This window comes from Triturus cristatus, chromosome 5_1, assembly GCF_964204655.1.
Source record: "Triturus cristatus chromosome 5_1, aTriCri1.1, whole genome shotgun sequence".
Classification (NCBI taxonomy): Eukaryota; Metazoa; Chordata; class Amphibia; order Caudata; family Salamandridae; genus Triturus; species Triturus cristatus.
Window position 1 is genome coordinate 29,324,385 of NC_140587.1, and position 14,480 is coordinate 29,338,864.

At 44.9% G+C, this 14,480-nt stretch overlaps 1 protein-coding gene across 1 annotated transcript in view; it reads right to left on the minus strand.

The window, feature by feature from the left end:
* The window catches only part of LOC146830005 (E3 ubiquitin-protein ligase TRIM39-like), a 352,043-nt gene that overhangs the window by 47,368 nt on the left and 290,195 nt on the right, over nt 1-14,480 (minus strand). The window contains exon 4 of the mRNA XM_085604241.1: nt 11,132-11,154. Coding sequence (XP_085460367.1) covers nt 11,132-11,154 — 23 coding nt within the window. The remainder of the gene's footprint in view (nt 1-11,131; nt 11,155-14,480) is intronic.

The window sequence follows — 14,480 nt, forward strand, 5'->3', positions numbered from 1 at the left end:
TTCCCATTTTATATGTGACTCCACTTCCTCTTACTTTTCCCCTCCACCGCGCCCCACCCCACCATCCCACGCACCCCACTGTCCCACAGCACTTTCTCTGCAACCCACTACAGATAGCTTTGTAGATACTATTTTGAAAACTTGGTATTTGTGTACTTAGAGTAATATTGTCAACTAAATGGCACATGTAAACGTTACCCTTATTAGCTTACCACTTCTATCGCTAACTTAGCTAGCATAACACTGCTCCATATTAACAAACATATGGTACAGGCTCCTTTTCAATGAGGATGTACATAACCAAAAACAGATCAACTTTTAGTGACCAACAAAAACGACCGACATGGGGATGGAGAGGGGGGAGAGATTAAGTAAGATGTCCTTCCCATTTTGGTAATGTGCCAGCCCACTGGTGGACGGACATTTAACACCAGCAGAAAACCTTGTAATTACCTTAATTTACATTTACGTGTGCTTTAGTACTGTAACCAACACTTTGTGCCCCTGAAAGTACTGTTTATAAAAGTAAACAAACACAGCTTTATCTAGTATAAAAATAGCACACAGTGGGAGTGAGAAGTCCCCCTCCACGAGCTGGCTCGCAGAGGGAGAGCTGCAGGCTGTTGGCTCCTAGACAGACAGCTGCGTGCCGGGTCGCAGAGGGAGAGCTGTGGGCCAGCGGGCTGGCTCATACAGGAAGGGGTGAGAGCCAACTGGCTGGCTCGTAGATGGAAAACTGCGGCCGTTCGGTTCACAGAGGGAGAGCTGCAGGCCGGCTCGCAGAGGAACAGCTGCGGGCCGACTGCTATATGGAAAGGTGCGGGCTGTCGCCTTGCAAAGAGATAGATGCGGGAGAGAGGGAGCTTGAAGGGTGTATTTCACAGAGAGAGAGCTGCGGTATATTTCCAGTGTTGGCTTGCAGAGGTACAACTATGGGCCCAATGGCTGCAAGCCGACCAATGGTTCGCAGAGGGAGAGTTGTGAGCTGGTGGGCTGGCTCATACAGGAAGAGCTGCGAGCCAACTTGCTGGCTCATAGAGGGAGACTTGCAGCCCATCGGCTCGCAGAGTAAGAGCTGCGGGCCAGCATGCAGAGGAACAGCTGCGAACCGACTGCTATAGGGAGAGGTGCAGTACGTCGCCTTGCAAATGGATAGGTGTGGGACGGTGATGTGTGGAGAGGGTGCATGTAGGGGGTATCTCGCAGAGACAGAGCTGCAGTATATTTCCACTGCTGGCTTTCAGAGGTACAACTGCAGTCCCGACGGCTCACAGATGATCAGTTGCAAGCCGACCGATGGTTCGCAGAGGGACAGTTGCGAGCCGGCAGGCTGGCTCGCAGAAGGAGAGCTGCGGGCTGGCTCCCAGAGGATCAGCTGCGGGCCAACTGCTATAGGGAAAGGTGTGGGCCGTTTGCTTGCAAAGGGATAGGTAAGGGACCAGTAAGATGGCAGGTTGTGTCACCGGCCATACAGCACAAATGTATTCAATTATTTAGATTCACCTTCCCATTTTATATGTGACTCCACTTCCTCTTACTTTTCCCCTCCACCGCGCCCCACCCCACCATCCCACGCACCCCACTGTCCCACAGCACTTTCTCTGCAACCCACTACAGATAGCTTTGTAGATACTATTTTGAAAACTTGGTATTTGTGTACTTAGAGTAATATTGTCAACTAAATGGCACATGTAAACGTTACCCTTATTAGCTTACCACTTCTATCGCTAACTTAGCTAGCATAACACTGCTCCATATTAACAAACATATGGTACAGGCTCCTTTTCAATGAGGATGTACATAACCAAAAACAGATCAACTTTTAGTGACCAACAAAAACGACCGACATGGGGATGGAGAGGGGGGAGAGATTAAGTAAGATGTCCTTCCCATTTTGGTAATGTGCCAGCCCACTGGTGGACGGACATTTAACACCAGCAGAAAACCTTGTAATTACCTTAATTTACATTTACGTGTGCTTTAGTACTGTAACCAACACTTTGTGCCCCTGAAAGTACTGTTTATAAAAGTAAACAAACACAGCTTTATCTAGTATAAAAATAGCACACAGTGGGAGTGAGAAGTCCCCCTCCACGAGCTGGCTCGCAGAGGGAGAGCTGCAGGCTGTTGGCTCCTAGACAGACAGCTGCGTGCCGGGTCGCAGAGGGAGAGCTGTGGGCCGGCGGGCTGGCTCATACAGGAAGGGGTGAGAGCCAACTGGCTGGCTCGTAGATGGAAAACTGCGGCCGTTCGGTTCACAGAGGGAGAGCTGCAGGCCGGCTCGCAGAGGAACAGCTGCGGGCCGACTGCTATATGGAAAGGTGCGGGCTGTCGCCTTGCAAAGAGATAGATGCGGGAGAGAGGGAGCTTGAAGGGTGTATTTCACAGAGAGAGAGCTGCGGTATATTTCCAGTGTTGGCTTGCAGAGGTACAACTATGGGCCCAATGGCTGCAAGCCGACCAATGGTTCGCAGAGGGAGAGTTGTGAGCTGGTGGGCTGGCTCATACAGGAAGAGCTGCGAGCCAACTTGCTGGCTCATAGAGGGAGACTTGCAGCCCATCGGCTCGCAGAGTAAGAGCTGCGGGCCAGCATGCAGAGGAACAGCTGCGAACCGACTGCTATAGGGAGAGGTGCAGTACGTCGCCTTGCAAATGGATAGGTGTGGGACAGTGATGTGTGGAGAGGGTGCATGTAGGGGGTATCTCGCAGAGACAGAGCTGCAGTATATTTCCACTGCTGGCTTTCAGAGGTACAACTGCAGTCCCGACGGCTCACAGATGATCAGTTGCAAGCCGACCGATGGTTCGCAGAGGGACAGTTGCGAGCGGGCAGGCTGGCTCGCAGAAGGAGAGCTGCGGGCTGGCTCCCAGAGGATCAGCTGCGGGCCAACTGCTATAGGGAAAGGTGTGGGCCGTTTGCTTGCAAAGGGATAGGTACGGGACAGTGATGTGGACAGAGGGAGCATGCAGGTGGTATCTCGCAGACAGAACATTGGTATATTTCCAATGTTGGCTTGCAAACGTACAACAGCGGGCTCGACGGCTCGCAGGCAAAGAGCTGCAATCCGACCAGTGGTTCACACAGGGACAGTTGTGAGCCGGCAGGCTGGCTCATACAGGAAGAGCTGCGAGCCGACTACCTGGCTCGTAGGGGGAGATCTGCGGCCCGTCGGCTCGCAGAGTGAGAGCTGCGGGCCGGCTTGCAGAGGAGCACCTGCTGGCCGACTGCTATAAAGAAAGGTGCGGGCTATCAGCTTGCAAATGGATAGGTGCGAGACAGTGATGTGGGGAGAGGGAGCATGAAGGGGGTATCTCGCAGAGAGAGCTGCGATATATTTCCAGTGTTGGCTTGCAAAGGTACAACAGCAGGCTCAACGGCTCGCAGACAGAGCTGCGAGCCGACCGGTGGTTCACACAGGGACAGTTGCGAGCCGGTGGGCTGGCTCATACAAGAAAAGCTGCGAGCCGACTGGCTGGCTCGTAGAGGGACAGCTGCGGCCCATCAGCTCACAGAGAGAGAGCTGCGGGCTGGCTCGCAGAGGAACAGCTGCGAGACAACTGGTATAGGGAGAGGTGCGGGCCACAGGCTTGCAAAGGGGAAGCTGCGGGATAAAGATGTGGGGAGATGGACCGTGAAGGGGGTATCTCGCAGAGAGAGCTGCAGTATATTTCCAGTATTAGCTGCGAGCCGACCGGTGAGTCGCAGAGGGAGAGTTACGAACCGGCTGACTGGCTCATAGATGAAGAGCTACAAGCCAACTGGCTGGCTCGTAGAGGGAGAGCTGCGGCACGTCAGCTCAAAGAGGGAGAGCTGTGGGCCGGCTCACAGAGGAACAGCTGAAGGCCGACTAGTATAGGGAGAGGTGCAGGCCATCCACTTGTAAAGGGAGAGGTGCGGGACGGTGATGTGTGGAGAGTGAGAGTGAAGGGGGTATATCGTAGAGAGAGAGCTGCGGTATATTTCCAGTGCTGGCTTGCAGAGATACAACTGCGGGCCCGAGGACTCGCAGAGGGAGAGTTTATTACTAAAACCATGTAATCTTTCAAACATATGTCACATCGCTTTTGTACCATTGAAACGGATTACGACCTTCTCTTTACACTACACATCTCACGAACCTGCTAATAAAAGTATAACTACTATTTTCATACTAGACAAAACTCTATCACTTAATTTTTACAAACAATACTGTTGGGTGCACAAAATGGGTGTGGGAGATGAGGAGAGTAAACGGAGGTGCAATTCCTAAATTTTTATTCTACCATTCCTTTAATATATGTATTTTCAGGGCTTTAAGTGGGATGAAAAAATGGCGGGTGTCTGAAAGGGGTAGCAGTGTTCAGCACCGGTAAGACCTGGCCCACTTAAAGCCTGTGTACATTCAGCACAGAGACATAACCTAACAATTTTCATCACTTATAATCACAGTTAGTTTACTAGTGTGAAAAAATCATACACAAAATTTACTTAGAACATTTTTCTTCTTTTTTATCTCTTACACATTTATAAAATATCTCTTGTAAAGAAACGCACCTCTCCTTCATTATTTCATAACAATGAGCAATAAATAATCCCTTTATCATCATCTAGTCACTAACTACTCACACGATGCAGTGTACCCAACTGTAAAGCACACACACTGTTTAAATTATATCTCAATGTATCAGCAAATGATTCTAAGCATGCATACATACAGAAAGCAACATGCACGTTTACTTTGTCCATTTACTCTCCATGTAATCTGTGCACATTCTGAAAGGGTTTGCAGTATAACACCTGCCTTCACTTATATTCAAATATACCACAGAGTGTAAAATATGACATCACAACCTATGCATATGTAATATTTCCAACATAACACAGTGCGGTTGTATACCATTGAAACTGATTGCAACATTCTCTATATAGTACAAACCCTACCAATATGGCAATAAACGTAGAAGTGATATTTTTATAATACAGCTGTATTAGATTATTTTTATAAACAGTACCGCTGGGGGCACAAATGGTGTTGGGAGCTGGTCAGACTAAATAAAGGTGTAATTCCCAACATTTTTATGTATCATCCCTTTACTATATGTATATTAACAGCTTTAAGTGGGATGAAAAAAATTGGGAACTGTCTTAAAGGGGTGGCGGACCTCAGGACCGACAAGACTCGAACCACTTAAAGGCCTGTGTATATTCAGCAAAGAAACACACCCTGACAATTACCTTCACTAATAATCACATTTACTTTAGCACTGTGAACAAAATCGTACAGAAAATATACAGGACACATTTACATTTATTTTTTATCTCACATATTTATAAAAAATGTCTTCTGAAGAAACGCTCCCCAACAACTTGTATTTCATAAGAACACTCAAATCAAAATCAGCTTTATTCGGTGCAACAAATCTCACCATAAAAGCACACTATAAAAAAAACATTCATAAATTTACATTGTTATACCAAATATTTTGGAGCAGTCACTATAAGAAGAATAAAAAACATTTGGAATACATTTTCGACCATATAACTCAACCTTGATCTTTAAAAGTCCATAAAGGTACTAAAGTACTTTGAATTTACGAGCTAGTCAGAAATTGATACATACAGATAGTTAATAATAAAGTGCTAGTGCAAAAATGACATTATAATATTCTGTCATTAATCAAGGCAAACAAGAACACTCAAATCCAAAGCCTCCCAGTGCCACACCAGCTTTGACTGATATTCAAATCTACCTCTCAGTGTAAAAGAAAAGACCACAAATTGTCCACATAACATTTCTGTTTTTTGTTCCATCTCTGTTAAGTTAATAACACATGAATTTTCTACTCTCACCCCTTCCCCATTATTTCCACATTAAGCATAATTTGGAAACGTGCGACATTCTGTTTATCTTGCCGGAATGGATATACAAATCCAAATTAAAGCTACATCTAAATTTCAAAACCATACAGTCTTTTACAAATGACAACTTACACCTTTTGTTTGCGAAAAACTCCTAAACATATATAAAGTACTTGTTTAACAACTAGTCACACTTTATGCATATTTTACAACCAATGTGAAACACCACACCTTGCTAACACTATGTCATTTAGAAATAAAAAATACTTTCAAAATTAAATATATCGCCTCAACTACTTAACCAATACTACAGAACACATAACACCTTCTTACTTTCTAATTTACCTTCGTAGTTGGTAAGCAGATTTCAAATGTCACAAACGCATGCAATTCTTTGTTTGTCACACAATACATGTAATGCACCGCTTTCATCAAGAATGGAACCAATAATGGCACAATTTCTCTGTTGCTCCACATATAAATACATGTAAATAACAAATCAGAATAGTTCCTTAATTTTTTCAAATTGCAAAACTTCTCTCTATTGGTTATTTTTTAACTTTCCTTATAAACAGTTTTTTTAATACTAAAGGACACATACAGGTCAGAAGTTCAAAGTATTCTATCAATACACTTTCTAGAACATTCTACGACACATGCAGGTTAAAAGTTCATCATGTTTTCAAACCTAACAATATTTTTTTGCAACATTTTCTCGAACATTTAACAGCACGTGCAGGTTAAAAGATCACCATTTTTTTAAGTTTGAACAGTGCTTTTCCAAATGCAAGTAGCAGGTGTGGTTGAGCTGAGCAAATTTTATCCTATGATATGTACTCCACGTTGAAACTGCTTTTTATTAACCAATGACAAAGATGCTTTTCCTCAAATCTAATATGCACCCTACTTTTTTAGTAAACAATGCTTTTCATCTCCCAATCAGTTATCGTTTTGTATGGGGAAAAAAGTAGTTCCCCATCTTTAAACATCTCTTATTCTATGAACGGACTGCAGGGGCTACAGACATTTATCCATACCTTCCAGCCATACCTTCAAAATGCTAGTCTGGATCGTAGGTCATAGCTATGTTTTCTGGTGCAAGAGGTATGCAGAACAGAGATGCATTGACTTAGACCTAAGTTTACAAAATGTGGACATTAAATGGTTTGGACAGAGAGGATTGAAGTGGCACCAATTGCTGCCTTTAGATAAAACGTGTTTGCATCTCCAACACCCTGACAATATCATTGTGCACTGTGGTGGTAACGACCTAGGCACATTGACTGGGGTATGTTTGGAAATGCTAATGAAGGACACCTTTAGACAATTGAAGTTGCTTTTGCCTCAAACTGTCTTTGTATATTCCAATATATGCCAAAGACAGAAGTGGAAATGGTCAAACCAAGTTTGTACTCAGATTGAAAAATCTAGGAAGAATATCAACAAAGCTGTGTTTGCATACCTCAGAGACCATAGCATGGGATAGATCTACAACAACAACATACGTTTTCATATGGCTGATATCTACAGAAGTGATGGAGTACACTTCACAGATCAGGGAAATTGCGTTTTTCTGAATAACCAGAAGCTGTGCATCTGCACTTATATGTTGCTCCAACTAATAAACACAAGTGCTCTTTTTAGAGCCGCCTTATATTCCTAATATTGGTTAGCAGAGTGACAACTGCGATCTGGCTAGCACAGTGAGACCTGCGGGCCATCGGGCAGACTCGCAGAGGGAGAGCTGCGGCCTGTGGGATAGGCTCGCAGAGGGAGAGCTACGGGCCATTGGCTCGCAAAGGAACAGCAGCGTACGGGCTCGCAGAGGGAGAGCTGTGCTCTGACTCGCAAATGGAGAGCAACGGACCGACAGTCCTGCTAGCAGAGACACAGCTATGAGCTAACGGGCTGGCTTGCAGAGGTAAAGCTGCGGGCCCATGGGCTCACTGGTAGAGGGAAAACAACGGGCCCACAAGCCTGCTAGCAGAGACACAGCTACGACCTAATGGGCTGGCTCGCAGAGGTAGAGCTGCAGACTCGACGGCTCACAGACGCAGAGCTGTGAGCCGACAGACTGCTAGTGTTTTATGGTTTAGGGTAGTGCAGTGGTGTTTGTGTAGTGTAGGGGGTTGTGCTGCATGTAGTGTTTTAGGGTTTAGGGTAGTGCAGTGCTGTTTGTGTAGTGTAGAGGTCATGATGGGGGTACAATTATGGTTTAGGGTAGTGCAGTGGTCTTTGGGTAGTGTTAGGGTTTAGGTTAGTACAGTGGTCTTTGGGTAGTATAGGGGGTCATGCTGGGGTTAGTGTTTTAGGGTTTAGGGTAATGCAGTGGTATTTGGGTAGTGAAGGGGTTCATGCTGGAGGTCGTGTAGGGGGCCATGCTGGGGGTTGTGTTTTGGGGTTTAAGGTAGTGCAGTGGTGTTTGGGTAGTGTAAGGGACCCTGTTGGGGGTAGTGTTTTAGGGTTTAAGGTAGTGCAGTGGTGTTTGTGTAGTGTAGGGAATCACGCTGGGGTAGTGTTTTAGGGTTTAGGGTTGTGCAGTGGTGTTTGTGTAGTGTAGGGGATCGCACTGGGGTAGTGTTTTATGGTTTAGGGTAGCACAGTGGTGTTTGGGTAGTGTAGGGGATCACACTGGGGGTAGTGTTTTATGGTATAGGGTAGCACAGTGGCTTTTGAATAATGTAGGGGGTTGTGTTGGGGGTAGTGTTTTAGGGTATAGGGTAGTGCAGTGGTGTTTGTGTAGTGTAGTAGATCGTGCTGGGGTAGTGTTTTAGAGTTTACAGCAGTGCAGTGGTGATTGGTTATTGTAGGGGGTCATGCTGACGGGCTGACTCAAAGTGCTGCGAGCCAACGGACTAGCTTCTAAAGCATAGCCGTGACCTGGTGATGTGGGGAGAGGCAGCGTGAAAGGGATATCTCGCACAGACAGTGCTGCAGTATATTTTCAGTGTGGCCTCGCAGAGGTAGAACTACGAACCCGATGGCTTGTAGAGGGAGAGATGCAAGCTACCGGAGTGAATCGCAAAATGTCTGACACCTCGCAGACCCAGAGCTGTGAGCCGACACACTGGCTTCTAAAAGCATAAACACAAGCTGGTGATGTGGGGAGAGAGACCGTGAAAGGGGTATCTCGCGGAGACAGAGCTGTGGTATATTTTCAGTGTTGCCTCGCAGAGGTTGAAATATGGACCCGATGGCTTGTACATGGAGAGATGCGAGCTGACGGACTGAATCACAAAATGGCTGCCAACACTTCCTTGTTTCAACCGTTCACAGCCAATGACCGCAAGCTCGTGCTCGTAACCCTTCAGCCAATCAGATGTCAGAATTCTCAAATATCGATATCTGTAAAATGTGATAATTCTCAAAAACTAATGAACAGATTTACACCATTTAAACAAAAGTGTGCTTTCTGGACCAAGACCTTACTCCCTGCCAAATTTGGCGTAATTCCGCTCAGCAGTTTGACCTGGAGCCTTGTCTCAAGTTTCCTATGGAAATTGCATTGAGAAAACACATTTTGGGACCCCCCTTTTTACTCAGCCCTCCCTTGACTAATCATCCCCAAACTTTCAAGGTAGGAGCTGATCAAAAAAGAGAAACCTTTCGGAAACTTTCGTAAAGATTCATCAAACGATGCCAAAGTTATAAGCACATGAAAAAATTCTATTCCTATGGAAACGTGGTCCTAACTATAACTACCTACTGGCAACAACCACCAGTCGGTAATATATACATTATATATATATATATATATATATATATTCACTGAAAAAACCATAGGTTTCACACATGTTATAGTTAGCTGGACATTTCACTCGTACGAAACCATTGAAATTCCCCCGTTATAGTTAGTTCAGCTAACTATAACTCGCGTGCCCGCAATCCACTGCTGATGACGTCACATATTACATCACTCATGACATGGTCAGTGACATCACTCATGACATCACTGATGACATCTCAAATGACATCACTGATGACACCACTGATGACATCATCCTTGTGTAAGAGTGGCAGACCTCCTCTTATCCGAATATAAACTTTGATACACACATTGAAAAATACAAACTAAGGTTTTGAATACTATAGAGTAAGCCTGGGCAAAGCACTACGCTACGCTTGCGTAGTTTGCGAAGTTCGCGCTACTTCGCACTACGCGAACTGCACGTAGCACAGTGCGAACACGCGTAGCGTAGTGTTGCGTAGTGCTGCGGCAATTTTTGCTTGCTCGCGGTCCTCAACGTCAAGTTGGCGACCGCGAGCAAGCAAAATGACATCCTGGCGAGACTTTTTCCTTGTTCGCGATCAGCAACTTTAAGTTGGCGATCGCGAGCATGGAAAATAAACCTCCCGGCGAGATTCCCAACGCGAGGAGGTCAGGTTTCTCATTGTGAGTGGTCGCGTATGCTCGCGACCGCTCGCGATGAGAAACTACCAGTTCGCGTTGAGAAAGCTGAAGCTCGAGTACAAATCTACTCGAGCAGCAGAAAACTACAGCTCGCACTGTGCAAGATGCCATTTTCAATGATTGCACAGTGCCGGTTGCTTGTGCGCACTGTGCAATCATTGAAAACGACATCTGGCACAGTGCGCACAAGGTACTACGCAGTTCGCGAAGTGCTACACGTAGCTCGCGTAGTGCGAACTTCACTTTGCGTAGCTTCACCCAGCCCTACTATAGAGATACCAATACCAGTTAGAACAACCTATTCAGTAATTCCAAAATCTACATACGCATCCACTCATTCATCAACACTTCTATATAGTCACTCATACATGTACTCAGTCAACCAATCGCAATTACGCTTGCGCACGGCACCGTGTGCGCACAGTGCGCGCACAGTGCGCGCACGGTACGCGCATATAGATATTTATGTACTTTTAACTGCAATTTTCTCAGGAACTACTGAACAGATTGACACCATATATGCAAAAGGCACATCCCTGACCTAAGGACTACCTCTTTGCCAAATTTCAAGTAATTCTGTTCAGCCGTTCGGGCTGTACCTTCAACTAAAGGTCCTATGAGAAAATGCAAGGGGACCCCCCTTTTTTCTCAGCCCCCGCTTGACGAATCACCCCGAGACTTTCAGGGTAGGAGCTGAGCAGAACGCCCCAGTAGTTTTGAAAATTTCGCGAGGATTCCTCAACTGGCGCCAAAGTTATTCAAAATAGAATTTTTAGATTTCCTATGGAAACTCGGTCCTAACTATAACTATCCACTGGCGACCGCCAGTCGATAATATATATATATATTTGTGTGTGTTGAGCAAAACAAGCCAGACGTACCTGATCAGTGTGCTTCTGATATCCTGCAATACAAAAAGAAAATGAACGTGATGCGTTTTAACTCTATATGCTTGAAGTATTTGCAACTGCTCAAATGCATGATTAGCAATAAACAAGTGATGTTAAGGAGAAGTCAAAGACAGATTTTCAACAGATCCACTTCAAATACATTTACAAGTAATTATTCAAAATTGAAACCACTTTTACATAGGTAATGTATATTCTCAAAGCCCTCCTTTAAACACTGAGAAATACCCGAGACCGAATTTTGCTTTCAAAATATGCTTTTAATTTTACTCAGATATTGAAAGGTATGTACTGTCCATGTAAGAAACTATATTCATTTGTTGCACCACCTCCAATTTCCCTTGTTTTGCTGGCTGGTGGACTCACACATTATCATAGCACATGTGCTTCCCTATATAATATGCTGTAAATTCACCTCTGATCCAGGCCAGCACTCTCCCCAGCAGCTCCGCCTCACCGCCAGACCGCCCCGGTACAGAGCCCCTCCTGGAGCAGTGTTCATGCCGGCAGCCCGACCAGTGCCACAGCTTTCTCCATACTTGCTGGCTGTTCCGCTTTATTTGCCGTTTAAGTGCTGATACCATCTTTTTGATTTAATTTACTTGAACTGCTTGGGTTAATAGAGTGGGGTGACTGGATCAGTATAAGAGACTGGGATTTGAAATGGTGCACGGTGATTCGAATCAACAAATAGGACAGGGCAACACACTGCAGTGATTGGTTATTTGGACCATTTCTTTTGTATGAGTGAGGTAGAAAAAGACGGGAAAGATATCATGGCTTGGAATAATAGACAATGATTGTTGGCTGCAGCCAGAGGAATGAATGAGATTGGTTGATAATAGGTGCTCCCGCAGGATTGGCAGTTATAAGATTTGGTGGTCCATGGACTGGATAATGCGGTGGACCAGAGAGGGAACAGGATATGCTAAAGCATGGTGTTTAAAATGGTGAATGAGGATTGGTTGGCACAACAGCTTGTGGAACGGTGTAGGATGATTGGTCCATGGACTGGATGATGCGGCGGACCAGAGAGGGAACAGGATATGCTAAAGCATTGTGTTTAAAAGGGTGAATGAGAATTGGTTGGCACAACAGCTTTTGAAACGGTGTAGGATGATTGGTCAGAAAGACAGTGGACCAGAGAGAGAACAGGCTGATGAATGAGAAATGGCTCTCAGTGATTGGCTGGGCTACGAGTTATATTCTAAGGAATGGGATGGGTCACTGTGTGCAGCAGGAAAGACGGAATAGACTGTGGTGAGAGACGAGTCGGGCAGTATGTACGCATGAATTCATACAGGTACGGGGTGAGAGATTCTAGAAAGAAGGAGACATTTTTGGTCTCCTTTGTCTTCTATGCATGAAAAGAAGTTTTTGTGGTCAATGTTGAGATTGATGAATAATATATGAGAAAATAGTCCCGGAAAAGCTCACCAAGAATTTTGGGAGAATAAGGTGAGAAGAGAGTAAATCTTGTTGAGACGGGGAGTATTGAATTTGAAATCATAGGTCAATGGTAATGGCATACAAATAATGTGGGGAAATTTGACTCGATTATGATAAGTGGGGCATTGGGTGGAGAGTATTTAAGATAAGTTTGAACTGGTGGAGAATATCTTTTCTCCTTTGTCTTCCATGCAGGAACTATAATGTTTGGTGGTTACTATTGATATTGACGGATAACTAAATATTAAGATAAGCTCGGGAAGAGCTCATCCAGTTATTTGGAAAAAGAAGGTGAGATGATTTTAAAACCTATTAGGACTGAGAGTGTTAAATAGACGTGACAGGTTTAACACAACAGCATAATTAAGATTGGGGAATAGGAATCGACTACAGTGGATGGGGGACTTGGTCGATAACACAGTAAAATTAGCGTTGTATAAAAATACATAACTAGAATAAGGTACAATGAAAGGATTTACATTGTCTGGGCGATAGGACACTGGGGAAGGATGAGGTAAGCAGGACATAGGATGCAATAATGTGGAAATAGAATCCAGATAAGAATGTGGGGTAAAAAATAAATAAAGAAAAAAGAAAAAAAAAATTTGAGTGGTAGTGTATTGTACGAGGTGAATTTTATAATGTGGAGCGTTTCAAATCATGATGTGTATTATGAGTGTAATTGTGCAGGTGTTTGTTAAAAACTAGTAATGATTTGTCTATATATCCTGATCGACCATGGAGATTGTTAAATAGGCAGGAAATGATGTATAAGGAATGGAGGATGTGAATTTATTTGCATATAGGATGAAAATCTAATGGAATATTTATTTATTTCACAGCCCTGATGATGTCCCAGGAGGGGACGAAACGCGTCGGCTGTTGAGATTGTGTGAAATAAGGATTTGAAGCATTTGTTCCTTGATAGATTGATTGGAATATAAAAGGACTGAAATATAAAAGGATGGAATAATCGTTTGATGGATTGAAAAGAATCTCAATGATAAATCATCATAAAAAGGAAGTGAAGCAATTTTCCTTGATGGATTGATGGGAATATGTAAAAAGGATTGGAACCGCTAAGGATGGAAAAAGAACTTTATTGACAAATCATCTTAAAACAAGCAGTTCTATATGCAATTGGAGGAAGTACCTCAAATATACAGAGGACATTTATATGTGATATATTAGACATCTTTCTTGTTGGGAGGGAAGATGACAACTAAGAATAAATGATGCTTATGTTTGAATCCAAAAAATTGGTGTTTGGAAATATTGTTTTGCATTGAGTGCTCCTTATTTGTGTGAAATACTTTGAATTCTATTTTGTTTCTCAGTTTCTATTTTGTGTCTCTGTGTTGTTTTTGCTCCGCTGTGCTTGGTCACTAGCTTCCCACCGCTGCTGCCCCTGTGGCCCCTCCCCCGGACACAGTGCCACGCCCGCCTCCTGACCTCTGATCCCGTCCCACTCCCCTACTTAATGGCGACTGGTAAGGGGCTGTGCAGTGGACGCGTGCAGCGGGCGCGCCGCTGGCGCACCAAAGGCCCGCCTAAGGCAAGCCCGTCTGTGCCTGTTCGCGTCCCGACCATGGCCAACGCCAGGAACCCTGGTTCTCCTAGGCCCCACTGCTATGATTCCACCAGCCTCCACGCACTCAATCCGGGAAGACACACCGACTGCGAAAGATCCACGCCGGACACCACCCACGAACAGTTCTCGTGCAGACCCTGCCGTAGATCCTTCACCATTGACAAAGCCCCCACTACCCCCAAAGGCCCGGCTGATGCACGCACCGCCGAAACCCTGACATGCATCCTCCTCAACGTGCACTCCCTGCACCAACATGCCGTAGAGATTTGGGACCTGATCGAC